Below are 27,275 nucleotides of genomic sequence, written 5' to 3' on the forward strand. Positions count from 1 at the left end.
CGGCACACTAGTGTGCCGCGGAACAGTGGTTGAAAAACACTGCTTTACATATTGAATGTTCTTCCTTCCCAAGGCCTTTTTGAAATCCATTCAACCCTAAACCTTAAAAAATGTCATCAACAACTTTAAGAAAAATATTCCCTTAAGGCTCACCTTGAAACTTGCATGTTTCTCCAGGATGTTTAGTTGGTAATAGGACTGTTTTTTTTATTTTTTTTATTGCTTTACAATGACGGCATTTTAACCTTGGACTAATCCCATGAAATAAAGTCATTAATTTCTTTTTTAAAATATTTGCACACTTCTATAAGTGTCCTTATGCTGATAAAGATGTTGAATGATGCATAAACCAAACAGGCAAGGGATATGAATGTTTGAAGCAACCTTTGAAAAGCAGTCAAAAAGAAAATGAAATAGGACAGTTTTCCATCAATCAAGCTATTTTAGAAATGGATAAACATGGCAGCAAAGTGTCCTCAGAGTGTTGCTGCTGGCAAAACGGCTTGTTGTTGATACTTGTAAAAAGTAATTGTCCTTCCAAGAATGACACAGAGAGGACGACTGCAGTGGACGTCCAAAACAGATATTTTGATATTAATGCCAACCACAGTTCCTCATAACATAAAAAAAGACATTTTTACTCATTAGCGGATAGTTTTAATTTAATTTAATTTAATTTAATTTAATTTAATTTATAGCTTAGCACAGAATTTCTTTCTGTTTTTGATCAATGTGGATGGAGTATGTTAAAAAAATGATAAAGTCCAGAAAATGTACTACCAGGATTACCTGATTCTACTATGATTAAAACAAATAAATAAATGAATAATAAAGTTACTTTATGTTTCATTATCAGTCAGAGATTCAATAAATATTCACATAAGTATACATAGCACTGGAAATCGAACAATACAGTAAAACATAGGACATGTTTCACTTAATATAACTCAGCTAAAGAAGAACTAAAGTATACTTCATGCTTTAGTTATACGACTACAGATTTATCTTCTTTTTGCATACAGGTACATGTAATGTGCTACACTTAACAAGAGATTCGTGTTTCTTCAACAAGATTTATTCAAAATAAATACGAGCTAACAATTACAGCTTTAGCAAGCAAGTCTGACTCTCAATCACTGTGTTTTATGTGATAGAGGGAGAGCAGCCTGTGTTACACAGCTCCACAGAAAAACTGAATTTTACAAACTAACAATTAATTATTATTATTTTTTTAATTTATGCTGCCATGGCAACATGTGATATCAACCTGATATCTACCGATATCCAATTCTGCTAGTACTGACATCTGTCAGGACCGCCAGCATGGACACTTCCATGTAACCCTCAGTGACTGATCGCTTTCACGCGGCACATTGCACCTGACTAATGTGGTAGTCATTTGTCTGAAATGAGAACTCGCTCATGCTGCGAGTGATCGTACAGTAAAGTGTGTGCGGACGTGTAACGACAAGATAATTCCAACACGCTCTTTGTGTTTTTCCCTCTGCCTCTCCTCCTCGTCAAGCCCAGCCCTTCTTGCTCTCCCCCTTGCTTCCATACTCCAGCGCCTTTCGTATTGCTGTGCTTTTGTTTCAGAGCACGCATTCCCCACACCGCTTCCCCAGCTTGTTTTGCTCAGAAAACGAAGACACGCAGCGAAGGGAGGGTAGCAAAGAAAGACGGCAAGAGGAGGAGACAGACGCTTCCTCGGATGTTGGCGTTGCATGTGGCTTGTTACCCTTCTCTGATACACAGCTGCATCCTCCCTCAGTTGTTTAAAGAGGAGGTTGTAATGTGCGCTTCATGACTGAATGTGTAATTCTTGTTTTGTTTGTTTGTTTGTTTGTTTGTTTGTTTTGCACCTCTATAAAGTGGTGGTAAAATGTCTAATTTGTAATAATAACTTTAATATCTGTAGCTGATTTCTTCCGGTTGGCTTTTTGTCACACATCATTTCATGTAACAATTTTTAATGTTAAAGGTACTATTAGAAAAATTGTGATTTCATTTGTTAAGGGGAGATAAGCTGTTCATACCAGCCTTGTCTTCTGTGAAAAAAATCACCCCCACCCCTTGTTAAATTATGAATTAACTATGATTCAGGTTCTTTTTTTGAGAAATCAGTTCAATTTCATAACAAAATGAAAGTTTTTAAGTGGTCTAGTCAAAGTCTATGCTTAACTGAGATGCTATTAGATGAGCTGAAACAGCCCAGCCACACTCAAAAACTTTCCAGCTTTGCTGAATTAAAAGGAATTATCCAAAGAAGAGTGGACCAAAAATCCTCCAGATTGCAGCCAATTGCTGATTTTTATTATTTTAAAAAATTAAATAAATGCGATTGCTTAAAAACTGCATTTTGTATATACTTTTATTATCTTGGATGTCTAAACTTAAATGTGGATCTGAAACCCTCAGTGCGGAAAAAGCATAAGCAGAACACTGTCCTCTGGTTGTCTTTGTTGTCAAACTACAGTGGGAGACAAATCTGTACAAATGCTAAATTTGTAGCTTTTTTACAGCCATGTGTATATTTTCTGAAAAATGGTGGAAGCAGAAGGAGTTCAGCTCTATTTGCAGGGAAACCTAATTGGTCACACGACACCGTTTTGAACAGGGGCGCAGAGCTCGTGCAACAGCCACTAAAGGACCTGTCAGGTGGATTCTCATCTCGGTTACGACGCCCGCTCAGCTGTTTCAACCTCACTCGCCTTTTCCTTTCAGAACCTAAGGGCCTGTCTTTTCATTGACTAACAAAGGTGGTGCATGTTTCCCATCAGAGGTGGAGACCACTGTGTAAAATAAACCCAGACAGAGAAACATAAAAGAGGCGTGACATCTTTGCTTTTCACTGTGTTGGGACGGCCGGGTGTGGAGCTGCAGGAGAACCAGTTAATCAATAGCCACAAGGTCAGATGGCCAACGCCGGGCTGGAGCGTGCTCTGTTAGCGGCAGGCAGAGCCGTCTGCTGCTGAATGGGATTTGTAGCACTTGTCAAAGGCTTTAAAGGAGCCCTTTCTGGACGACTTGCTGCAGGTGGAAAGTATGAAAGAGGGAGGCGGTGGTTAGCAGCAGGAGAGGGAGACATCTGCTGGACACTGGGAGGCACAGCAGCTCGGCAGGACAAGGCCACCCGATGTTATGGTTATGATTTGTGCAGTTAGACCCAGAGGAAGGCGGTTTGGACTGTTTTTATAAACACCACTCAGCAGAAGCCGATAAGAATAAATAAGGTCTTTTGACAAATTCTTTCCTCCAGAATTTCTCTTTATTCATGCAAGCTGTGTGTTTAAGTGCACTCCAGGTAATTCCACCCTGGTAATGCTTAAACCAGAGAGGATTAGCAATACAGTGTCATTCTCAAAGTGCTCCTTTGAAGTTTTCCCCCTTTTTTTTTTTTTGTTGCTTTTATCAAAGTAAAGAATTCAAGCTTTTTTGAGTTCGCATGCTCTTAAATGTGTGTGTCTAAGTTAAATGCTGTGCATTTATGCAGCAGTCAATCAAAGATAAGCACTCCAGACTGAAATGAAAACTCCCCGACCGAGCGCCTTGCCTCTGTTATGTTGGTTTCACTCGGTGGGGAATCTTGGGGGACCCTTTATCAGTGCCGAGCAGCTTTCTGGAGCCCTGCCCCCGCACACATCCCCACCCCCCACCTGTGGTTCCTCAGTTGGTCTTTTGTGTGAAGGAATGTGGGAAGGACCAACGCTGACAGAGATAAACACAGAGGGATGGTGAGGGGATGGAGGCCTCATCGGTGAACCAGCACGATACCTATTAATCCGACTCAATCCTCCACTGTGAGATGGTTGGAGTTGTAGGATACGGGGCCCAGATTGTTGCATCTCACTGATCCGAAAAGAATATCATGGTAACCCGTGGCTCCTGTGCATTCAGGAAAACTATGGAAACGTGTGGAATTTGATTTCAAGGTTTTACAGGTCTAGTAAACGATTATGGAGAAAATGGTTCTGTGGGTTCATTCTTCTACCTGCTCAGGTTTTCTGTTCAAATGCCTGAAAAGCTGTTTGAACCTCGCAGGCTTAAAACTCCATACACAATGGTCCTGACCGTTCTAACAGATGTACATCTCCTATTTTGTTTTCTTTTTGCAGAGTAAAACACACACACACAAAAAAACTTTTAATGGAGTCCCGGTAGAGACGTCAAGATGAACACGTTACCATCAATGGACCGGCATATCCAGCAGACCAACGACAGGCTGCAGTGCATCAAACAGGTGGGCATAAAGTGAAACTCCTGCTTTTCCTTTTTTTTTTTTTTTCTTTACTGCTCTTTGAAAACGGACTCCAAGTGGGCAAAAAAAAAAAAAAAAAAAAAAAGAAATCCCAGCCTTACTTTCTCCTTTCAGCACCTTATTTAGGCATCAGTGTGTCTGGGCCCCCAGCTTCAGTCATACAGATCATGTTGCAGAGGGCCACAGAGGGAGGCAACCTGCCTATGAACACAAGAGCAGACTTCAAAGCTGCATAGCGGACTCGGAGTTCGTCTCTCCTCGTTCTGTGTTCTCTGACATCATGCTGCCAGCTCCTGACGTATGCCAGCCCTCGCTGCCGTTTTGCCTAAATGCTTCCCTGACTGTCAGCTTTCAGAAGACTTCTCACAGACACTAACATATCCCAGGGCGTCCGCCTCTGCGTGTGATTAATGGTCTGTAGAGCTCATGGGCTGCTTGACTTACTGGCTGGCTGATGGCATATTTGTTTATGATACGTGGGTGTGAGCCTTTATATCTTGCAACATCTAAATGATGCCTTGTCTTGTCATAATAATAAAATAAAATAAAAATAAATGAAGAGGATAGTAATAGAGTAAAATAGCGCTTTCATTTTGAGATTAGGAGACGACACATCTCTCCTTCCGTGTTTCTGCTGAGCAGAATTGACTGATTGCCTGAGCTGGTCCAAAAGTATTCATACCCTTTAAGCAGTAGTGTATAGTTGTAAAATTGTGAGGACAAAGATAACTTGAGCTCTGTCACATTAGCTTGGGAGCAGTTTTGAATAAATGATGCAGTAACTTATCATCATCACACAATTGTACTTTGAAGCTGAAAGCGCTTCAGCTAATATGTTGTTGTCGCATGTTAAATGCTAATAAAGACAATAAACTTTTTTTTATGTGCTCCAGTTAATGATTGTTACAGTACACAGCATTATTTTTAATCAATTATAAGGGGAAAAAGAATTTCAGCTAGTTTTTGAAACATGCAACAAATTAGATTAAGGTCTAGGCTTTGACTGGGCCGTTTTAGCACACGAGTTTGCTTTGATCTAAGGTATTTATTTCATTGTCGCTCTGGGTTGCTGTGGTGCTGGAAAGTGAACTTTGGTTGTTAGTGTTTTGCTGCCTCTGCAAGGTTTTCTACAGTCCACTCATCCTCCCACCAGCTCTGAACACAGCTGAATAAAATCATTTCCACACCATGATGCTGCCAAAACAATGTTTTTCATGGGTGCGGCGTGTCTAAGATGACGGCATTGTAGATTAACTTTCCATCGCATGCAGATTTAATTTTGCTGCCTTGTGACCAGAACGTATTCCTCCACATGTTTGTCTTTGTCTCCTACACAGGTTGTGGCAAACGGCAAATGTGACTTCTTACATGGCTTTCAGTTAACGCTGGCTTTTATTGCCACTCTTCCATAAACGCCAGATTTGTGGAGCTCATGACTAATCGCTGTCCTGTCAAAACAAGTCATGTTTTGTGGTTTGTAAGAATACATTTCCAAGTGGTTTGCAGATTCATTGAAACTGTCAGCGAGATCAAATTAATTTCCTAAAATCAAGTCACCTGTCATTTTTTTTGTTGTTGCTGCTTTGATTAAGTTAATGAAAGTCAGAACTCCAGTGGAGTTTATACACACGCCAGCTCATGCTGTAAAATAAGTCATAGTAAAGCCAACTTGAAAGGCTTAGTCACTGAGCGTTGAGCTGCCAGAAGGGTGTTTCTTTGGTTTGGGGAAATCTGGCACATAGCTGAGCGGTGTGCTTTATTGCAAGTAGCCAGGTAGAAACTGTAACGTAAAGCTGCGTGAAGAGAAGGTAAATCATTTCACAGAGGGCACTCTGTCAGTTGTTTGGCTCCCTTGGCGCTGCAGTCGCCGCCGGTGGTCATTGCAGTCCCCGTTCTTATCCTTATTCGACCCCTGAGCGGCATTAACTACAGGAACAACTGTGAAACGCCCCACCCTCACCAGCTCAGAAGAGATATTTCTTTACATCATCTTCTTCCCCCCTCTCATACCAGAGCTGAGGTTGTCATTGGTGACCGCTGCATCAGGCGGAGCTGGGCTCAGATCAAGACAAACAGCCCCTGCTGTGCAAGGTCTGATTTTCCTCATGCTGGAGGCTTATACGCCTCCCATCAGGCAGAAGTAATGCCAGATATCACTCATCCAGAAGAGGCTCTTCTCCTCTCGCTCTTAATCAACAAGAGCATCTCCCGCTCTCTCTCTCTCTCACTCGCCGTTCTTGTCTTGCTATCAGTCAAACACTTTCGAGAGTCCGAACCCAACTCTTCCAAGGTCTCTCTTGAAGCCCATGATATCACTAAAGAGGGGTTTTTCTATAGGCATCCCCGTCATGTTTGCAGGGAAGGTCCTTTTTTGTCGTCAAATAGCTGCCCTTTCAGAAAACACTCACCTCCGCTGCCCTCTAAGAACAATAGTTTTACCTCCTCTGCAGGAAAACACAAAACAAGATGCTTTAGCTCCAGATAGGAATAATAAAAGCTTTCAAGTGGGCTCCAGTCTCGCCAACTGAGCAAGCCGCAGCTCCGCGCCGTTTCAGAGCTATTAACCTTCTGAGGAGTGAAGAAAGGGAGCTCAATTTTAAAAACCGCTTATTGTGTCCTGCTAGCCTCAGAAGCCCTCGAACAGTGAGAAGAAAAGACTCGACTGTTTCAGGCCTCAGTGAACAAGCGAGAGAGGCAGACAGAGAGTGAAAGAGATTAGACAACACACCAGCGGCTCACATTGAGCCTGCACCCATAGCTGCCAGGACCAAGGTTGTTTTCTTTGTGCGCAGCCAAGTCAGGCAGTGGACCTCTGGTGTGTTACACTCTGCAAACCGGCAATGAATAAGGCAAAGAGCGAGAGAGAGGGAGAGAGAAGATTGGAGGGAACGCTTCGTTTGCTGTGCGGGTCATGGAGGCAAGGGATGGGTGTTGCCAAGAGAGATTAACAAGAAACACTGGCATCATTGTTGATATGGGTGTGATCTTCTTCCCACAATGCAGCAGAGCTCCAAGTGGGCGTAGATTGGAAAGAGTCAAGGTCCTCACAGGGTTGTGCAGAAACACAAGACGGTAAATCAAGGCAGGTTGGAGGCTGCAGAACGATTAGGTTTTCAGTGGGGTTTTTTTTTCTCTTCAATTTGTACTAAACGTGAGGAAAGAAATAACACTTATTCTTTTCACTTCTAATGGGTCTATGTTGTGTTTGCACAGCACTTACAGAACCCGGCCAACTTCCACTCGGCTGCCATGGAGCTGCTCGACTGGTGTGGAGATCCCCGGGCCTTCCAGCGACCTTTCGAGCAAAGTCTCATGGGATGTCTGACGGTATGCAAACTACAATTATGGTTTTGGTCGATTTTTTTTTTTTTTTTTTTTTTTCAGGTACTTTTTAGAAGACGGCAGCAAAACAATAATTAGACGTGCATAGTTTAGTGCAAAAACAGAAGACGAGACAATGTGTCCACATCTTTTATGTTTCAATGTTTGGACTGTGTCTTTGTTTTTCTGCAAATTGCTTTAAAAGCAATTTATAAAAGGTTATCGGCAAGGCATTCTAATTATAACCAGGTATGAGATTGTCACATTAGAAGAACCTTGAATATTAAAACAATGGTTTTAAACAAATAAAAGCATGCTCAAGGACAACAACTCTAGTACCAAATCACAATATGCAGGAAATGGCTATTAAAAGCAAAAACACAATATATATATATATATATATATAATTAAGCATCGTAAGAAAACACAGAAACTGTTTCTTAATAAATTTTAACTTGGCTGTGGGAGAGACTTCCTAGGAATGGTTGCTCAGTGTTAAGTCAGTGTTAGCATCGCGAGTAATGTGGTAAATCAAAGGAAGTAGACGATGTGGATCTCAGAATCTGTGAGGGAATATCAGTGTGTCAATATACAACAGATGTGGAAGTGTAACATTATGGGGAGACTAGAAAGTAAGAAGGAGGGGATTAAAATCAATGCGGTGTTTAACAGGACGCTAATAAAGTTATTGAAGGGCAGAATATCCTCGGCAGGAGGAAGTCTGGTAATAGCCTTGGCAGCGGCATTTGTGACCAGTCGAAGTGCAAAAGGTACTAAGGGAATGGTACGAACTCATTATAATCTCTGCTGGAGAACATAATGAGATATATTATCAGATTCAAAACTCTGATTGATGGTTAACAGCACAAATTCAGTCAGGTGTGATTTTGACCAGGGTTGCATTTATACAGGTACAGTGTCTGTAAACCAGACCGGAGCTGTTCAGACACACTGTTGTTGGTAACGTAAGAGAAGGTGCACACCAGCACTATAGCTGTCGCGCTGTTCCTACAGTCTGCTTTTTGCTACATGAAAAATAGCAACATTTTCTTTTTAGGGAAAGGTTTAGCAGTCTTCTCTTAGTCAGTGTGCAGCAACAGATGGAAGAGGGTTTTCTCAACGGGCCGTACATGCTGAGAATTTCAGCCCCTGCAGCACTTTCTCTGGCATCTTGTTCTTTAAATTGGTGGAACAATATAAAGGACTTTTCTTTCTAACAACATGCACACCTTTAGTTCTACCTGAGCCCTTCCAGCAGGCATAAATATTTAACTTCAAAAAAAAAAAAAGAAGAAGGAAAAAAAAAGCCTAACTCCAACGTTATTGTTTCCAGCCAATATTCTTGTGAGAGCAAACAGATAAATGATCATTAACGTCTAAATCAAAATAAAAGCCTCTTAAAGGGTGATAAAGAGCTGTACAATGGAGCCCACTGGCAGAATCCCTCTCAGCATGGGCTCCTTCCATCAGCTAAACTGTTTCATTAGACTCTGAGAACAAACTGCTGCTTATTTGAAGAATTACTGCTAGCAACAAGCCGGAGCATTCTTAAGAGTAACTCTGCAAATCAGACGAATGCCACATGCGAGGCTGCTTGTTCTGTTTGTGATCTTCTGCATGTACAGCTCTTCCACGGTGGCACCAGAGGCAATGACAGTGACACAGCTGCTGCCGTTGCTATCAGCTTCTTATTTTCTGAGATGTAATTGTAGCTTTTTGTCTGCACATGTGCATTCTGTGTCAAGTAGGTGTGGAAAAGCCAGTGGTCGCAGACGTGCTGCGTAATTTATTTCTGTTCAAAATTGTATTTACTTGCAGTTATTTTATAGTGCATAACTTCTTGTGTTCTCTAGGTATAGATATTACATGACACAAAACACGTGGAGTTAACTACTGTTCAAAATGGACAAAGGGGCATTCTATTAAATCTGCAATATGTGACTTTTATGAAAAGTTTTGGCAGTGTAATATGAGACGGATAATTAGCGAAAAGATCGATCTCTTCCGACTTCTCCCTGAGCTCTGATTGGTTGTTTCTAGTTAGCACTGGAGGCAGAGGTGCTCATTTTTTTGCAGATAAAAAAAAACAAACAAACGAGTAAATATAGTGACAGTTTCAACAAATGTATATATAAAAAAAGTACATAAAAGTAACATACTGCACCTTTAAAGTAGCGCACATGCAATCAAATTCATAGATGAAGAAATGACTACATGAAAATTATCACATACCTAAGCCTTTGCCTTGCAGCTAAAAGGTCCTGGATGGCCTGGAGTCTCTCTGGCTGGAGTTAGCATGTTCTCATCGTGCATGTGCGGTTTCTCCCCAGCCTCTCCGGCTTCCCCTCTACATTCTGAAAACAGGGATGTTTTAGGTTAATTGGTTTCTCTAGATTGCCCTTAGGTCTGATTGTGTGCATGGCTAATTGTTCCATGTGTCTGCGTGTCCCTTTGGTGTGCTGACAGTCTGTCCAAGACGTGTCCAACCTCTTGACCTCTAACCACTAGAGATAGATACCTGCTCCCTGATGATGCTGCAAAGATGAATGGATGCTTAAACGTGCTTAAATACGCCATCAGGGTTTATTAAAAGCTCTAAAACAACTGGAACTGAAGTGAAAAAGATTGGACAAGCTCTCAAGCTTATTTTGAGAAGGTTGAGTAAATATCCCAGAGGCTGACTGAGAATTGCTGCAAATAGTGGCATCCTGGGGATCACTAAGTCTTTATCTACATGCTATCTCCAACTATCTACATGCTAACTGGTTGTTCTAACAGCGTGAAAGAAGAAAACATATATTTGCCTGGAATGATTGGAGATTCTAGGTCCCAGGACTCTGAATTATCTTGAGAATTGTGCACAGGGTGAATGATCTTTGTACCAGGCAACTGTATGAAATGAAATGAACTGGCAGTTTACAGAACTGTCTCCTCTGGACCTATCAGAGGTTATTGTCAATCAGAAGCTGACCTGAGGCAAAAATAGGATGTCCATTTCCAGCAACAAGCAGGATTAAACCACAAAGCTGTTTTCGTTTTATTTTATTTTATTTTTTCTCCAGGAAGGAGAGATAGACACAAATCTGAGCAACCCACTAACCTCTCAGCACTTATTCCAACACTGTTTTCATATTGACAGAACTATGGGCCCGCATGCACATCCTCCGAGGGAGATTAGGCTAAAAAAAAAAAAAAAAAAAAAATGGCTTATGAGGTGAAACACTGTTAAATCCATGTCGAATCTAGGCTGGCCTTCGTAGCTGGCCGCCTGCCTCGTGTAAACCGAGGGGCCAACCCACTTACGAGGGAAATCAAATGATTGACAGCAACTATTTTGACTGCTTTTCAGCAGAGGTTGCATAATAGTTTTGGCCAGATGGATTATGTTGACGTGCTGATGATGCCTAAACATGTCCAGATAAATGTATTACACTCACTGGAAGTATAAAGTTATTTATGATGGTTAATTCCTGCCTAATAAATCTAGTTACTGACACAGGTTTTATGCACTTTTTGTTGATGTATTTGCTTTGTTGTTTGTGACAAATATCGACTGGGGTTGTAAAAGGCTCATTAGATGAAAGCCAGTGTGTTGAAGTAGTTCCCCTCTGCATATGTCTATGTAATCCTATTTCACATCCCTCAGGATTTCCTGCAATATCATGTTAAAGTCTAGAGGTTTTACTTATTGTCTCTAAAATAATTGGCCTCTCCCTGAAGTTATTTCAACACAGGGCCTTGCAAAAATATTCATAACCCTTACATTTTTTTTTTACATGCAGTAAGTTATTTGTAAAGGAAAACTAAAAGCTCATATTACCTTGAACACACCATGCCCACAGTGAAACACGGTGGCGGCAGCATCATGCTCTGGGGACGTTTTATCTTAGCAACAAGAAAACAGAGTTGATTAAGTGACTGGGGATTATACAGAGATAACTACAAATGCATACCACATTTTTTATTTTTTTTGTAGAAAAGATTTCAAAATGATGCATAATTTTTCCTTTCTGTTCATCTGATCGAGTTTACAATATTTTCAGTATTTGTCAAAGCTTAAAAAATGTGAGGGAGGGAATCTAAACCTGAAAACCAACTAAAATGCGTTGATCAGAGCTGAAGGTTTATGTACAGTAAAGAAATCACTGAGGTTAAAAGAGATGGATTGCCGGGTTTTTAACACAGTCTAAAGAGACACTTCCTGATTTATGACTCCTTCTGCAGGTGGTGAGCCGCGTTGCCGCTCAGCAGGGGTTCGACTTGGACCTGGGCTACAGGTTGCTTGCTGTGTGCGCCGCCAACCGGGACAAATTCACTCCTAAGTCTGCAGGTAAAGACCCTCCAGCCAAACAAAAAAAAAAAAAAAAATGCAAGCTGATGCATGTTCATCCATCACGCCATTTTAGTACTGCTGACTTTGAAAAATAAAATTATCTCATTAAATCGCAGCTTTTAACTCGCTGTTAATTTACCAGATTATGCAGTGGGCCTATAACCATTAAGTGCTCAAAAGCAAAATAAACGCACATGTTAAAGTCCCCTGTAAATCTGAGATTTGGAAGTGTTTGATTTCTTTCCACCAACAGCAACTAAACAGACGGCACACAAAAAGCCCAGAGTATGATAATGTCACGATATTTTTAGATCCTATTAAACATTAATGTGCTATTGAGATGAGTTGTCTGAGTGGAACCCCTCAGAAAAACTGTCTACTCAACACCAGCAGGCTGTGTGGCCCTACCTGTGAGAGTGCGCTTGCGTGTGGCGTGTGAGCTGCATGCGTGCGCACTCATGTAACGGGGAAGGGAGAGCAGTAATGCTATCCTCAGACATTTATCTATCAAATCCAATTTCCTCCAATCCATACCTCCCCTCCCAGCCTCCTGTGCTTCTCCAGCAGCAGCTGGATCTTGCGCATTTGTCAGAGCGAAGCATGCCGAGGCAGAGCGGAGGAGCGAGGGGAGGGAAACAAGGAGATGGATAGCTGGAGATGTGTCGCTCGTACGTGCCGGACCCTTCACGAGGCCGCCGGCAGCCACACGAAACGCAGATAAACCTTTGCTCAGCTGGTTAGATAAGCAGGAGAGTTAAATATTTTGATTAAACGCTTTGATTTCTTTGTGATTTTTGACAAGCCAATTATCTCACACGCGCAAAACAGGAACTGCGGTGACTGAGAGTGGGGCGCTCTGTAATCTTATCCCATTATTCTCCACGCAAGCCCCATTGTTGTTGCAGCCTGCCGCTCAAAAGGCAGAAACGTATCAGCCTCGGCGTTTTTCACTCGCATTGTCCGCGATAAGTACATTTACTAAAGCTGAATATCTTCTTTCAGTTGTGGCAGACAGCATCTTGTTGGGAGGAACCCTAAGTGCTCCGACAGACGTCAGCGCACAATATTGATCGCTGTATTTCTCTGTCTGTCTGTGTTCTTGTGTCGGGATAATGTGATTGCCGTCCAGGCACGGCCCGGACTGGCTGGCTGGGCCCGGCTGACAGTCGGAATCATCTTCAGGGCTGCTGATGATTCTGGGATCTATTAGGAGGCAATGTGGAGTTTCAGGAAAAGCTGTTTATACATGCTGGACAAATGGGAGATTTAGTGTAATTATGCAGGGTCAGAGCAGGAGATATGATCCAGGCGTTCATCACATGAGGACAGCAGGCGGACTGTGAGCAAAGAGGGATCATCCGTACACGGACGTTTGTCTGGGAAACCAGACGGGATGGAGGAGAAAGTAAACGAAGCAGATTAGGTTTACGCTCATTGTTCTGTTCACAAGACATGAACGCTCACGTTTTTTTTTTCCGTCCTACATGAAACACAGATACAAATTTGCTCATACTTGTGACTTGGAAGGAGAAGGATTCATCCTAGTGGTGGGCAAAATGTGCTTAAAATTTTAGCGCAATATTTTGTTTTCCTCCTGTTATATCGATGTTTTAGGTAACTACGTCAGTGACAACATGCACAAATAGAGATGTTGTTCTTGAAAAACATTCTCATTTAAAATAGGCTTCTCCAGGATGCCACTTAATTAAAAGTGTGATTTGTATCACTTAACTGCACACAGTAACTGCATTTATTCATATTTTAGAGTTTAGTTATATTTATTGATGCTCTCAAGGGACCGACAGCGGAGAAAAAAGCAAAAATAACATTTACAACCACTGTCAGTTTTGTGTTTTTCTGATTTTTTTTTGATAAATATAAATAATATGCAATGTGATAAATGCCCACCCCTAATTCATCAATTTATGCTTCTATCATGTGCGAAATAAATAAATTTAAAAGAATTAAATTAAATTAAAAATTTTCATTACTAAAAAAATCTGGAAAATCTTGTATCCCGCCTGCTTTACTCTGTTACCCTTAAATATAGACTAAATAATTAATAAATGAGAGTTAGTGGGAAGATGAATGGACCTAAATCTGGTTGAATCCTGGAATTAAACCCACTGGAGGCTGCAAACGACCTCAAACTGACCTTTCAGTCAGACAACAGTCCTCAGTGCAAGACTTTACAAGTGATCTTACCTGATTCTTATTGTTTTTCAAATAGAATGAGGAGAGTTTGATGTCTTTGTCTTAAAAGGTTGTCAGCTATAATTGCAAGAAAATAGATCTGTATAGTGTTCAAATATAGGACTGAATACCAGTTTCAGTTATTAAATCCCCCCCCCCCAAAAAAAAACTCTTCTTTCTCCTTCACAGTTATGTGCTGCTTTGTGTCAGTAAACCTCAACTAGAAAAAAAACTAACGTTTGCGGTTGTGCTGTGAAAAAGTTGAGGAAGTATTCCTCCTCTTGCAAGACACACTATCAGTTTGTGCATTCATGGGAAGTATGGCCAATTGCGCTGCCTCAGCGTAATCTTCTGACAGTCGGCATGGCGACAGAGGCCTGCGGATCCGACACCTGAGAGCCCAGAACAGGGCCGATGAGTCTGGGGTGCTGTCTTCAGTCTCCTCGAGGAAATTATTCGACAAGGAAATATTTACTTTCGAAACATCAATCAAACCTGAAATGCGCTAAGCTGTTTTTTCAAGACAGACATGTTTAATAAAAGCCAGGCCTTCTATTGATCCTGCCAGAGAAATTGTTTTGATTCAGCAACAAACTAAAATACGACACTCAACAATGCAATCAGAGAAGAAAGAAAAGCCGTGCAAGTAAACATAAAAAATTACAACTGAAACCGAATTTAAATGTAAATTGAAATAGATACTACAGCAGTCTACAGTATACACTGGAGGAGCTTTAATACTTCTGCAGACCAAGATTAGCCCTGAGATTTGGGTCTTTTTCTGTTGATTTGGACTAAACTTTGAAGATAAGTGAAACCGAAACAGATGCAGGACAAGAAAAAATAGGCCAACGTATCAGGTGGTTGAGGAGGTGTTTGCATTTCCTTTACTAGAAAAATCAGCTTCAGAATAACAAAAACTGATCATTATTGGCTTGAAACGTCTGCTGTCAGTCTGGGCCACAAGAGAAGGTTAGCAACCAGTACAAAGGACATCTGTTTTGTGTGTCAGCTTTTTGCCATTTGTAGATTTCAGGGAACTATAAAAGGCCTGGTTCTTCTTCCCTGTGCGACCTGTCCAACCAAGTGGAGAGATTTTCAGCAACAGCAGGCTGCTGCTGATCAGCTGTCTGGAGATTGTGACCCTGCAGTGAAGCCTGGAGGATTATTGTGCTGCTCTAATCTGAAATCAGCCAGTGAAGAGACTTATCTGCTGTTAGGCAATGTAGCATTGGCACAGTTAATTCTTGGAGTAAAGGTGCTCGGCTCTAATGCTGTTTATATTCTTGTGCCCGTGGATGGAAGCTTTCGGTCTCTGATCGGTGGTTACTGAGGTTTGGGTTTGCGTCGTCATTCTGTGCTCTACAGAAGCTGTCTCTTTAAACGTCCTTCACGAATCCTTGTAAGCGTTTCGCACTCGCTAATCTGTAGTCTGTATACCAGCAGACTCGCAGCTCATTAGAGGTTTGTCATAAACGAGGTGTGCAGCTGCCCTACAAATACAACGTAACCCAACAGACTGAGCTGTTGGGATACTGTGAAGTTCAGCAGACAGCAAATCAGATTACCGCCGTAATCCCTCCAGGGTTTTGCTGTTTCCATCCTCGGTGAATATGCCAATCTGTCATCAAGCTCGTAGCCATTCTCTTTATGAAGATAAAGTCGGATTAAATGTCAAAACTGTTGCATTTTCAAATGAGTTGTATCTTGAGCTTGAATAGACACTCTCCAGGTTGCAGATAATTCGTCTTTGGAGTGATATTTATTCTCTTTTTCCTTTTTTTTTTAATGGTTCAATCAGATATAGTAGCTGCTCATTGGTTCTCTGCGTTGCTTAAAGAAATATTTATTTATTTTAAATTGCTGACCCAGTTGACTATCCTAAGTATTCTTGGCTGAGAAATTTACACAGCACTAAAACATTTGTTTCAGTATTAGTCATGTGTTGGCTTTAGCTGATGAAGAATGAAAGTTTGGTGGGAAACAACACTAAGAACAATGCTTCTTCTTTTTTTTCTTCTTCTTCTTCAGACTGCTTGCGTCCCTCCCACACGCTCGCTCACATGTGCATCACTTAGAGTTTACCTTTGCAGACAGAAGCTGTCAGAGCTCAGTCAGTGGACAGAGTGAGACCTGCTGCAGTTACATCAGGAGGACAGCCGTTCTGTCAGCAGTGACAGGAAACTTCCCGGGTGTGGCTGCAGCTGACCTTGTGTCCCCTGACCGACACACAACCCTAAAAGCAGACAAGTCAACGCAGGCACTTCCATTAAACTCTTTCAGAAGAGTGTCCTCACTTCTTCTGCTTTTAGGTGACAGCGATGTAATACTTACAGATGCCACAGTAAAACTTTCTTTTTTTTTTTTCTTTTTTTTTTTACACAAAAACATTAAACGCATTAGGGCATAGTTGTAAAGTTGATAGGAGATGTTTGGTGAGTTTTTTTCTTAAGTTTTTAAAAGTAAAGGTCTACAAAATGTTGCTTGCAACCCCTCTAGGACAAACTTTTGCTACTAGTACAGCTGCAGCTATTTTGGTGCGTTTCCCTCACAGCGATGCAGAGCCAGATTGTGGCAAACTGCTTTCAGCGATTGGTTTCTTCTTGCTCTTCCGCTGTGGAGAACGCATTTGTCGAATGCACGACTAAAAGATGTCTTGTCCAAAGTTGCTCCCACCTGAGCTGTGGCTCTCTGCAGCTCCTCCAGGGTGAACACAAACCTTTTGGCCGTTTCTCTGACCAGTGCTACCTGTCCGGGTAGACGGCCATGTGTCGGTAGGTTTGCATTTGAACCGTACTTTTTTCGATTTTCAATTCATGGATCCAGCAGAGTTCTGTGTTGCATTCAGATCTTGAGGAAATATTTCTTGTTGCACAATCCGGCTTCCTCCACAACTTTCTCCCAGACCTGTCTGGTGTTCCTTAACGCTTGTGATGTTGTTTCTTCACTGGTGTTTCCTAAGAAACGGAGGCCTTCACAGAACAGCTTTATTTATACTGCCATTGAATTACACACAGATGGAGTTTATATACTAATTGGATGACTTCTAAAGCCAATTGGTTGCACCGGATTGTGTTTAGGTGTGTGAGGGTAGATGGAGCTGATTATTTTTTTCTTATGAAAATAAAGTTGTGTCATTGGTGTTGGTCCATCATAACGCATCCCAAAAATATATTGAAGAAAAGTCAAAAAGGATGAAGAAAACTTTTCTGGAGGGAGTATATCCATTTTGATAATCTTCTCCCTGAATGATTAAGGATATAGATCCTTTATCACTGACCCAATCAACCCTACAGACTTTTATATTTAATTACTGCTGAGTAAGAGCAGTGCGCTGAATTATTAAGAAGAAACGGGAGTTATTTTTAGCATGCGGGCCTCTCCTCTGACTCTCTCTAGCGGTTGCACTTCAGATGATGAAACTCCTTCGCAATCCCAAATCCACCTTCAGAACTTTTCCTCTGGAGTTTACAGAAGTGAAGCCCGCGTGGTTGGGAGGAGGACGACGCTTTCGAGCTGATCAGGTCCTCCCGTCACTTTCTGCCTAATTGGTTCGGTTTGCACAATTGCAGGCAAATTCGTTTCTCCGCTTGAATCCCAAGCTGCTCCTCCTGCACTTCGTAATCCAAACACAGAGGACTTTGTTCTCGTACAAAACCGGATGAGCAAATCATTTAAATCCTCTTTTTGTTCTTGCTTGACTGATCCGGCACCCACACCTCAGGACTCAACTCCCCCGCCCCCAGCTCTGCCCCTCCACCCCCACGGGTGGGGGCTGCGGGGTTAGGGGGGGGGGCGGCTTTTGACACACCCTGTAAAGTTATATTTCTATGTTTGTGGGTGTTTTTCAGAGCAGCGTGGAGTATTTGTGAAAGCCATTGATGACAGAGTGTTCTGCACAAAAAGCCGCACAAACGAAAACTTCCCTCTGCTGTCACGAGGCCACTTCATTTCCCCCAACCCTCTCTCCTTCTCCTCTCCTTCTCTCTTTCTCTCTCTCTTTCTCCGCCTGCTTCTCTGCATTTAGGTGACAGCTCGGCTGTTTCTTCTTGTCGGGTTGAACTCCAATTCATTGACCTGCTTCTCCTCGTTTTCTCTCCGACATTCTGCTCACTTCTGATGTGCTTGTTAGATCCACTGATGAAGACAAAGGGGGACATGATCAGATTATATTGTCCTCCAGGCAGCCCCCCCGCCAACCCCCCACCTCCCCTCTTTCTTTCTGATAAGACAAATAAATTACTACTTGTCTGCCTCTAAATAGATTGATTTTTCTTCCTCTTCCACTTCCTCTCTTGCACTTTGCCTCCCAGCCAGCCCGCATCACAAACTAAGCTCCGCCCTTTTATGCAAGTTTGCAAACTGAGCTTGCAAGGTTTTTTTTTTTTTTTTTTTTTTTTCATTCTGATGTTCTTTGCCCTTCTTTGACAAATGGCAGTTGCAGAGGTTGTGTTATGCATGCGTGCTTCCCTGCGCAATCTTTAAAAAAAAAACAAAAAAAACAAGGAAATGGAGAGCTAGACTGAACACATCCATTACGACAAAGGTGAGAGGCACTCGAACATCTTGGCTCCTCAATCTCTTCTCCTGTTTGTCTGCGTTGGCTTGCTGTCTTTATCACTTCCTCTCATCCTCTGCTCCTCCTCGACTGTCTCCACTGCTCCCTCTGTCTTGTTTTTTTGTTCACTATTCCTTCCCTCCCTCCGTCCTTCCCACTCTTCCCCCCCCCCCCCCCCCCCCCCCTTCCCCCCCCCCCCCCCCCCCCCCGAACCCAATGTCTCGAGAGTGTGTTGGAGCCGGTAGCAGGTACAGCAGGAGCCCATTAGCGCTGAGCCTCACTCTGATTGGATAAGTTGAAGAAACTGGGAGACTGCTTCTGAATAATTGATGTATATTGTGCAGACGCCGGACAAGGGGAAGAGACGGATCAGAGAGCAAGGGTGGAGGAAAAAAAGAAAGATAGAAGAAGGAGGAGGAGTAGGAGGAGAGGGGGGGGAAGTAAGAAATAAAGAAAGAAAGAGAGAGAACAGAGTAAAGGATATGTGCGAGGGGGGAGAGTGAGAAGGTGCTGGCAGGAGGCTTGAAAGCAGCGAAAGCTTCGAGAGTTGCCACTGGCCTCTGCGGGATCGCCAGCATCTGTGACAATTGAGTCTTTTCCTCTGCACTATGGAGGAAATCAGATGAGATGTGCAGCATTGCTCAGCTTTCGGTAAGTGTGAGAGTGCATTGTTTTCTTTGCGCCGTGTCTTCACAAATGAGGCAGGATCAAAGGTGAGCGTGGGACGGACGGCTGGTTTAAGGCTAGGTTTTGTTTGCGTTGAAAACGAGTCGTAAATGAAGCAGAACCAGTTTGGTTTTCTCTTGACCGGTCAAAAAGCAGAAGCGCTCGTTTTAGACTTGAAAATCCTCCGAGAGAGTGAGAGAGAGAGAGAGACAGAGAGAGAGAGAGAGAGAGAGGCGTATGTTGGTGTTACTTTGGTTCAAAAGCACCGGCCACTCACTCACACAGAGACAGGATCAGTCCAGATCAGCTGACCACAGGTTGACCTACATGCTGTTCTGCCCTCTGGTTATTCTGTGTGGGTTTTTTGTCTTTGTGCAAGCATGCACTCTTTGCTCAGAATGCTGCTTAATTTCTGGCACTGGTAACTAGGCAGATGAAAGCTTAGCAGATTTATAAATCGGTCTTAACACATGCCTGAGCAACAACCGTTTACTTTCAAATGATCTTGCCGGACGTTTAGATTTATCTTAAAAAATATATTATTCCACACAGGTTGTGTATGCTTTCAGTAAAAATGTGTTTATCTCTTGCCTTTGTTGTCATTGGAACTTGCAGTGACATTCACATGTTGTTGGTTTTCCTGATGCCATGTAGCCCAGCTGTCAATACCTATTGCAATTTCTCAAATGAATTGTTATGAAAAGCTAATTGAAAAGTTCGGAAGGCTTTAATCCATACAATAATCAGTTATTGGGCCAAAATTAGTTAATTATAAGTAATAAGTTAACCTTAAAACATGTTTTAATTTGCTAATATCCAAATATGAACTTATCTCTTTATTCCAGCATCCCTTGAATCTCAACACAGCTTCAGTCAGGAGTTTTTATTTTCGCCACAAATAAAAACGTCTTTTTCACATCTAACACAATGAATCTCTTTGCATTATCCCAAGTCTATTTCCAACTGGTTAATTAGAGCCCTGTGATGACTCCTTCCTCAAAACTCTGTCTGCTGAGCGGAGCACTGTTCTAACTCAGTCATGAGAAACACCGGCAACTAGAACCAGATTTTTTTTTTCCATGCCTACAAACCCTGATCAGTTTGTTGTGATTTTGCTGGAATAAACGTTTCTGTTTTTATACGTTTGTAGTTTTGACAGCATACATGTCACACCATTCCTTAGATTTTTGAGTTGTACAATATTTTCCTTCATGTCATCAAATTTCAAACCCAAAGAGAGAAACCAACCCAACATCCAATCAACTGAGCCAGGAAACAAAGTACCACTTATCGTCTCTGACTGACCTGTGAGAGACCGAGATGGCAGAAATGCGAGTCAGACTCACACTGGCACGTCCTTTTGCCGTTCAGTCATGGCCGATCTGATGTTGAAACTGATGGATCAAAGATGCTTTTTAAACCTCTAATTTATTTTTATGTTTGTTAGATCTCAAAATTTGCCTTCAGATCCTTTTTTTTAATTATTTCCTGAGATGAAACTTTACACTTCAATTGGCGTCGAAAAATTTTTAAACATTAAAGTTTGTTTTTAGAAAAATTTACCTTATATTTGAAATATTAGGTTGTAGAGTGTTGGCATATTTGCTTTTATAAATTTGCTTTGATCTTTCTTTTTACTCGATTAAATAATTAAGAATCTTGTTTACGCTTACAGTTTTTTCTCAGCTGAAGTGTATTTTCTTTGAATTTTTCTTGCTTCTTTAAATGCGTGATGGCATTCCTTCATTTGCAATGAAAGAATTCATCCTTCAGACATGAAGGATGAATTCATGTCTGAAGCCTCATTATCTATCATTCATAGATAATGAGGCTGATTGTGAGACTGATTTATTGGTGTAAATGATCAAGCCCCTACCTCAATAACTACTTCCAATTTATGAAACCTTAATGAGCATGTTGGCGTTAAGAGTCCAGGCTTTGCGCTTCGTTTTATTTCTGTCCGGAGAAGATGACCCACTTCCCACTGTGGATTCTTTTTTGAAAAGCACCACTCTGCTAGAAGCCAGAGCTCGTCCGCGCTCATTACTAATAACAGAGCCTTAAAATGAGCCATGCTTTCCATTTGAACTCTCCAGTTCTGATGGAATCCTTATTGCGTGTGTCTCATGGAGGAAAACGGTTTGAATGCGTAAAAGGGCATTTGGGCTATAAAAACCAACATGGCTCTCTGCGAGCTTCTCAATCAGTGCTTAACCTTAAAACTAACAACTTAATTAGTCAAACGTCTCCCGCGTCCAACACCTCACTCTTTCATCTGACCCGTGAAGCAAACGCGATAACGCGTCGGCGCTTCCAGCGAGCCGAGCCAGCTAACTTCCTGTTAGCCTGCACAGGGTGAAAAGCCACTGAAACCATTTGCATCCTGAAGCCGACAGCCACACACTACAAACTCTTCAACCTTCCTCTTTCCCTTCCCTTCAACGCTTTGTTCGTATCACTGACTCCACGCACTGTAGTGACCTCCTCTGACAGCTCGCTGAGCACTTCCCATCAGACTGTTTAGTGACTCATTGGTGACATTTGGCGTTGGAGTGTGTGAGCGCGCCTACGTTTGTTTTTGCAGCTTGTTTCTGCCTTTTTTTTTTTTTTTTCTTCTGTGAATCATTGTCGTGCCTGGCAGCCGCCTCCTTCTTCCCACTAACAGCAAGTGGCCATATTAAGTTGTGCTACATGAGCCTGACAGTTGGGGAAGGAATGTGTAGTAGTGCTAGCTGATGGCTCGCATTGATAACGGCGAGGGAGGAGCTCGCAGACGGCTCCTGGCTACGCAGCAGGATTGATTCATATAGTCAGCAGATCTCTTTTAAGAAATGTTGAAAACTTCCTAATTTTCAACTGACATTTTTAAAGAATGAAAAGAAATCTCAGAACCTTTCTCTCTCTCTCTCTCTATCTCTCTGTCTCTCTTTCTCTCTTTTTCACTCTCACACTTTCATTGAAGCAGCAGCAGAGCGAGATGAAAGCGTCATTGTGAAAACTGAGACAAGTAGCTGTCTGGTTATAATTAAGCATGTGATATTTACTAGTTCCCCTCCAGTGGTGGGGAACTGCACGTGGCTGATAAGAGCAGTTCATTCACAGCCCGCTGTTCTCTGATGTTCCTCGCAGTCAGCGAGAGGCGCCTTTCCGCATAAGCTCATCTCCACAAAGCCCAGACGTTGAATTTGTTTGTTTACTCATTAATGCACACTTAGGTTTGCTTACTTATTTATTTATTTGTTTCTATATTAGCACACATGCTTGTGTCCTCCCAGCTGCTCATTAGCTGGATTTTTAACTATTGTTTTGAGTTGGATGTTTTCTGTCTTCTCATCGACGTGAGCGTTGGGGCTGCTGTGATGATGGCTGGGATTGTGACGTGTCACGTACAGATGGAAAAGGCTGAGCAGGACGGTCATCAAACCTCTGACACTGCAACTCCGGTCACCTGAATTTCACATCCCATTATGTCTGTCATGCCTGTAAGGTTAAAGTCATAATGCATGGGCTTAAGACATACAGTGTCTTGTGGAAATAGTCAAACCCTTTTACTCTGATTCTACTAAATAAAGTCCAACATAACAACTGCCTTCAGATATAAGTGCAGCGACTCTGTGTAGGCCTCAGCGGTTTCTTGGAGAACAGCAATGAACAAACAGAATCATTAAAAGAAAATGATCAGGTACAGGGATACAATCGTGGAGAGGCTTAAAGCTGGCGTAAGTCATAAAAGCTTTATAAATCTCATGAAGCACTATTATCCACTATCTAAAAATGGAACCAGTATGGGGTAACTGCAAAACCTACAACACATGGGCCTCCACCTAAACTGACATATCGGGCAAGGGGAGCATTAATCATAAGAGCAGCCTAGAGGGAGAGAAGCTAACTCTAAGCAGCCAAGGGGCAGCTTAAGATCCAAAGCTTAGGTGGGAAAATCTGTTGACAGAACCATTATTAGTTGTGGTTTCTTCAAACCTGGCCTTCGTGGACGAATTGGCACGAAGAAGGCCATAATGAGAGACTGTGTTTCCAGCTTTTTGCAGCCCACATGGGTGAAAGTGATGCTCAGTTCAGATGAGACAATAATTGAACCTTTCCACTTACATGAAAAACCTGCGTGGAGGAACAGTCCACATGGTCATGAGCCTTAAATTCCTTCACTGAAAGATGGTGGTGGCAGTGCCATTGATTGAGTGAGTGCGTTTTCCCTCAGCAGGGACCGGGAAGCTGGTCAGACTTTATAAGACGATGGACTCGGCTAAGGTCAGGGCGATCCTTGAAGAAAACCTGATGGAAAAAGACTTTCAGTGGTGAAGGCTTACCTTCCAGCGGGACGAACGACACCCCGATAGCTCCAACAGCTAAAGTGTGTTAGAATGAGCCGCTCAAACTTGGACGTTAACCTGCTTGATCACTTAAAATATGACTTGAAAATTGATTTTCACTTTTATTTTAGGCTTAAAATAGAAAAATAGCCCTAAAAGCTCCTAATACACGGTAGAAAAAGGTGATTCCACAAAGTGTTGACGGAGGGATGCTGAATAGAGCCCATGCTATTCACATATTGTATAAAATCCCTGGAAAGTTTAGGGGTTAGGTATTTTGTTGGCAGTGACTTACCTAGGTAGGAGGTACTTACCTAAGTACGTCACTATCCAGTCTTACTTAGGAGTTTGACATCATAGAACATAAATAAAATTAAGAAAATTAAAGTTTAAAACTTTGTTGCAAATCCTTGACTTGTAGGAACTGCTACAGTTCTGCAAGCTCCTTCCATCTCTCAACATCACCATTCTCTGTTTTCTATGATTTTGCCAGTTTTCTACCGCAGCCTGTTTCTGATGTTTTGTTTTGGGAGGCATTTTTTTTTCTTCAATTTCCCTAGACGGACCAGTGAAATCAGCTCAGATTGTTTGTAGTGATTTTGGTAAGTTGCATTTGTAGCGCTGGTTGCTTTGGTCACTTAAAAACTGGCCAACCCCAACCAAAAGTTGATATTTTCTTCATATTTTTTCTGATCTAGATGTTTTTTTTTATTCTGATATGCCTTAAATTGAAAAAAAAAATCAAAGCAACAAACAAAAAGTAACTTTGATTCTTGTACTTTTCTCTTTTACAGCAAACATCTTGAAGGTAGATAACTCATTGCAAGAACTTTTCAAAATCTCCTAAAAAAAATGTACACATCTTCACATGGAGTCTCAGCATAGGTCTCAGTAAACCAGTATACCATAAGAAGAAAATAAACAAATATTTTTGTTATTTAGCGGCTAAATGTGACTAAAATAGCCCTGCATTCGCTTTCTGGTCAGATCACACTGCATTATTGTTTGGTGTCTATGCTTCTTCTTCTTCTTCTTCTTCTTCTACCATTGACCCAATTTAAAAATCTGTAATTTGAACCCCACAGAAACCAGCACCTGCAGGAGATGTCAGAGTGATTCAGGTAGAGCTATACCCTCCCTTCTGGGCTGCAGCATCATTTATTTGGCTTTTGTGAAACCACACACACGCATCGCCGGGGAGGCGGGAATCTGCCCACTTCCCTTCATCTCCACTTGTTCTCGGTCTTTTCATTCATCATCTCCTGCTCCTCTTCCCCCCGCCCACTGTCTGGTCTCAGATCTGGTGCACCACCAGAGGCTGTGGAGGGGATACTGTCAAAATTAGTCGGATTTGAAAACAACTCTTTTTTTTTCTTTTTTTTTTTTTTCAGTTCAGATTCTCAAAAAGCAGGACAGAAAACTGTCGGGGAAAAACAAATTCCCAAAATAGCCTGTCTGTTGCAGGAGCTTTAGATTTGAAATATTCTGACTGTGAACTAGGTTTGGCTAAGTATGATTTCTGACAGAGCTGTCTCACTGCAGGGCATGTTTAGGTTGTTCCGCCTCCGAGCTGTTGAGACTAAAGCCCATTTGATATGCTTCTCTCTTAAAAGAAGTTGGCTTTTACAGAGAGGGGGCAGGAAGGGGGATATCATCGACTACATAAATGGCTTCCATTACACTTCAGCAAAAAGCATGACTTTATTATTTTTTTTAATTTATAATTCAAAGGATTTATTTTACCCGCCCCCACCCCCCCCCTCCATATTCTTCCTCTGCATAATATCTTGTGCCCACACAGTACAGGCCTACCTGCCGGTGTTTTACGGAGTTTTGCTTTTTAATATCTATCATGAATCGCTGCTTTATCATCCCACGCATTGTCTCAGAAGGCTTCTTTGTCTAGTGCTGCTTTGTTTCTCGCTCAGAAAATGTAATTTTTCCATTTAGTAATTCCTTCATTTATGTATTTGCAAAAAAGAACCTATGACAAAGCTGATGTAGACTTGAATTCATAATGTTAATTTTTTTTTTTCATTCAACCTTCGGAGTTGTGCTTCAAATTCGCCAGTGCCTGCTTTACAGACAGTGGGTCCCATTCAGCTTTAAAACATTCTGAATAGCTGAACTCATACTGTTGATGTCTTATGACTTGTGGCTCAAACAGTCTTTTCTTTTATCTTAGATTCATTTAACTTAGTTGAAGTATTTAGTTAGTGTTTTTAGTTTTAAGTGTATCATTCTGGTAAATGCTGTATTTTGAGGGATGCATACTGTAACGTATGTTATCATATTCATGATTTTATCATGTTCCTATTGGCTGTATATAGGCAAAAATAGTAGTTTGGTATTTATACAAAAAATGTAAACAAAAAAGTAATAAATAATGTAATTTAAAAAAAAAACTACTGACACTGGAATTACATAATCACTACAGCTATGCTAGAGCTTTCTAGGATATTTGTTTCAATTTTAATACATAATCATACAATGCAAAATGGAGAACAAGCACCTGCTAAATACAGGGTGGGCCATAAGTTTCCATACATAGAAAAAAATAAACATTTTACTGTATATTGGACGCCCGTTTTTATTTTTGTGGGACTCTGAAATCGCTGCACGCCTTGGACCACTCCGTGGTTGATCTGCAACATTTCCAGTTTTCTGAAACTTGCAAATAAGTTTTGCCACAGTGTCGTGTGTGTGTGATGCTCGTTCCATGTTTTCTGTTAAAGTTTCGTGCAACCATGCGACCGCTTCCCCGATCCAGCCGTCAGTATGATTTCAATTCTTCGCTCTTTTGGCAAACACATCTTCTTGGGTATCTGAAATATGAAAGAAACATACATTTTACATTCTTCTATGTATAGAAACTTGTGGCCCACCCTGTCTAATAGTAGTTTCCAAATGTGCAGATTATTACACCTTTTTTTGACATTTTGCTCTTTAAACATATAGCATCCCTATACTAGCTGGCTAATTAGTCAGGCTGTCATCTCAGGTAGAGCTTGCACCAATTGTTGCTTGGATAAATGTAGCTACATAACAGTCACACCTTTCACACATCATGTAAGCTCCATATATTCACCAATGCTGCAAAATCGAATTATCTCACTAACAACATTCCTTCATGTCAGCCTAGTCCATGCAAACGTTTCACTTACACCAGCGTGTTTGATGCTGGAAGCTGAAAGTCATACCGATGCCATGGCCTACTTTCTGATTAATTCTGCTAATAATTAAACGACAACACGGGCGCTCCCGTAAAGCATTCAAGTTTAATTTCTAAAGGGTAATTTAATAATATTAAAATGAGACAGTCGATGGAACGGCGAAACCAATATGCCTGGTCCTGCACAGTTAAACGCGTCAAGTTCCAAGTCGGACTTGGGCAACCCACATTCGAAATTTCAAAATGGAGCGCAAAAACACTTGCACATGACAGAATTTAGTGCTTTTCAAAATTAATTTGCTCAAGTGTGACGGCAACTGAACCTCAGGCAGCAATTCCAGTTTCCGCATTGCCCTAAAGAATAGTGGTGGTTTGTTCTGTTTTACTTTCAACGCCACGTCACCCTTCCTCTCCCCCCCCCCCCCCCCCCCCCCCCCCCCCCTGCC

At 41.7% G+C, this 27,275-nt stretch overlaps 1 protein-coding gene across 7 annotated transcripts in view; it reads left to right on the forward strand.

Annotated features, from left to right (window-relative positions):
• Positions 1–27,275, forward strand: part of zmiz1a (zinc finger, MIZ-type containing 1a) — a 146,521-nt gene that overhangs the window by 93,345 nt on the left and 25,901 nt on the right. For 4 of the 7 annotated variants that reach the window (XM_015027789.1, XM_015027784.1, XM_015027786.1 and 1 more), the window contains 4 exons: positions 4,116–4,240; positions 7,472–7,585; positions 11,804–11,909; positions 24,743–24,778. In XM_015027789.1, the coding sequence (XP_014883275.1) occupies positions 4,172–4,240; positions 7,472–7,585; positions 11,804–11,909; positions 24,743–24,778 (325 nt within the window). In that variant the 5' untranslated portion in view covers positions 4,116–4,171. Of the gene's footprint in view, positions 1–4,115; positions 4,241–7,471; positions 7,586–11,803; positions 11,910–18,345; positions 18,652–18,891; positions 19,315–24,742; positions 24,779–27,275 lie in introns of those variants that run through there. The other 3 variants (XM_015027788.1, XM_015027791.1, XM_015027790.1) reach the window with 3 other exon arrangements.

The sequence above is a fragment of the Poecilia latipinna genome, unplaced genomic scaffold (genome assembly GCF_001443285.1).
Source record: "Poecilia latipinna isolate Pla-1442-1.1 unplaced genomic scaffold, P_latipinna-1.0 Scaffold107, whole genome shotgun sequence".
NCBI lineage: Eukaryota > Metazoa > Chordata > Actinopteri > Cyprinodontiformes > Poeciliidae > Poecilia > Poecilia latipinna.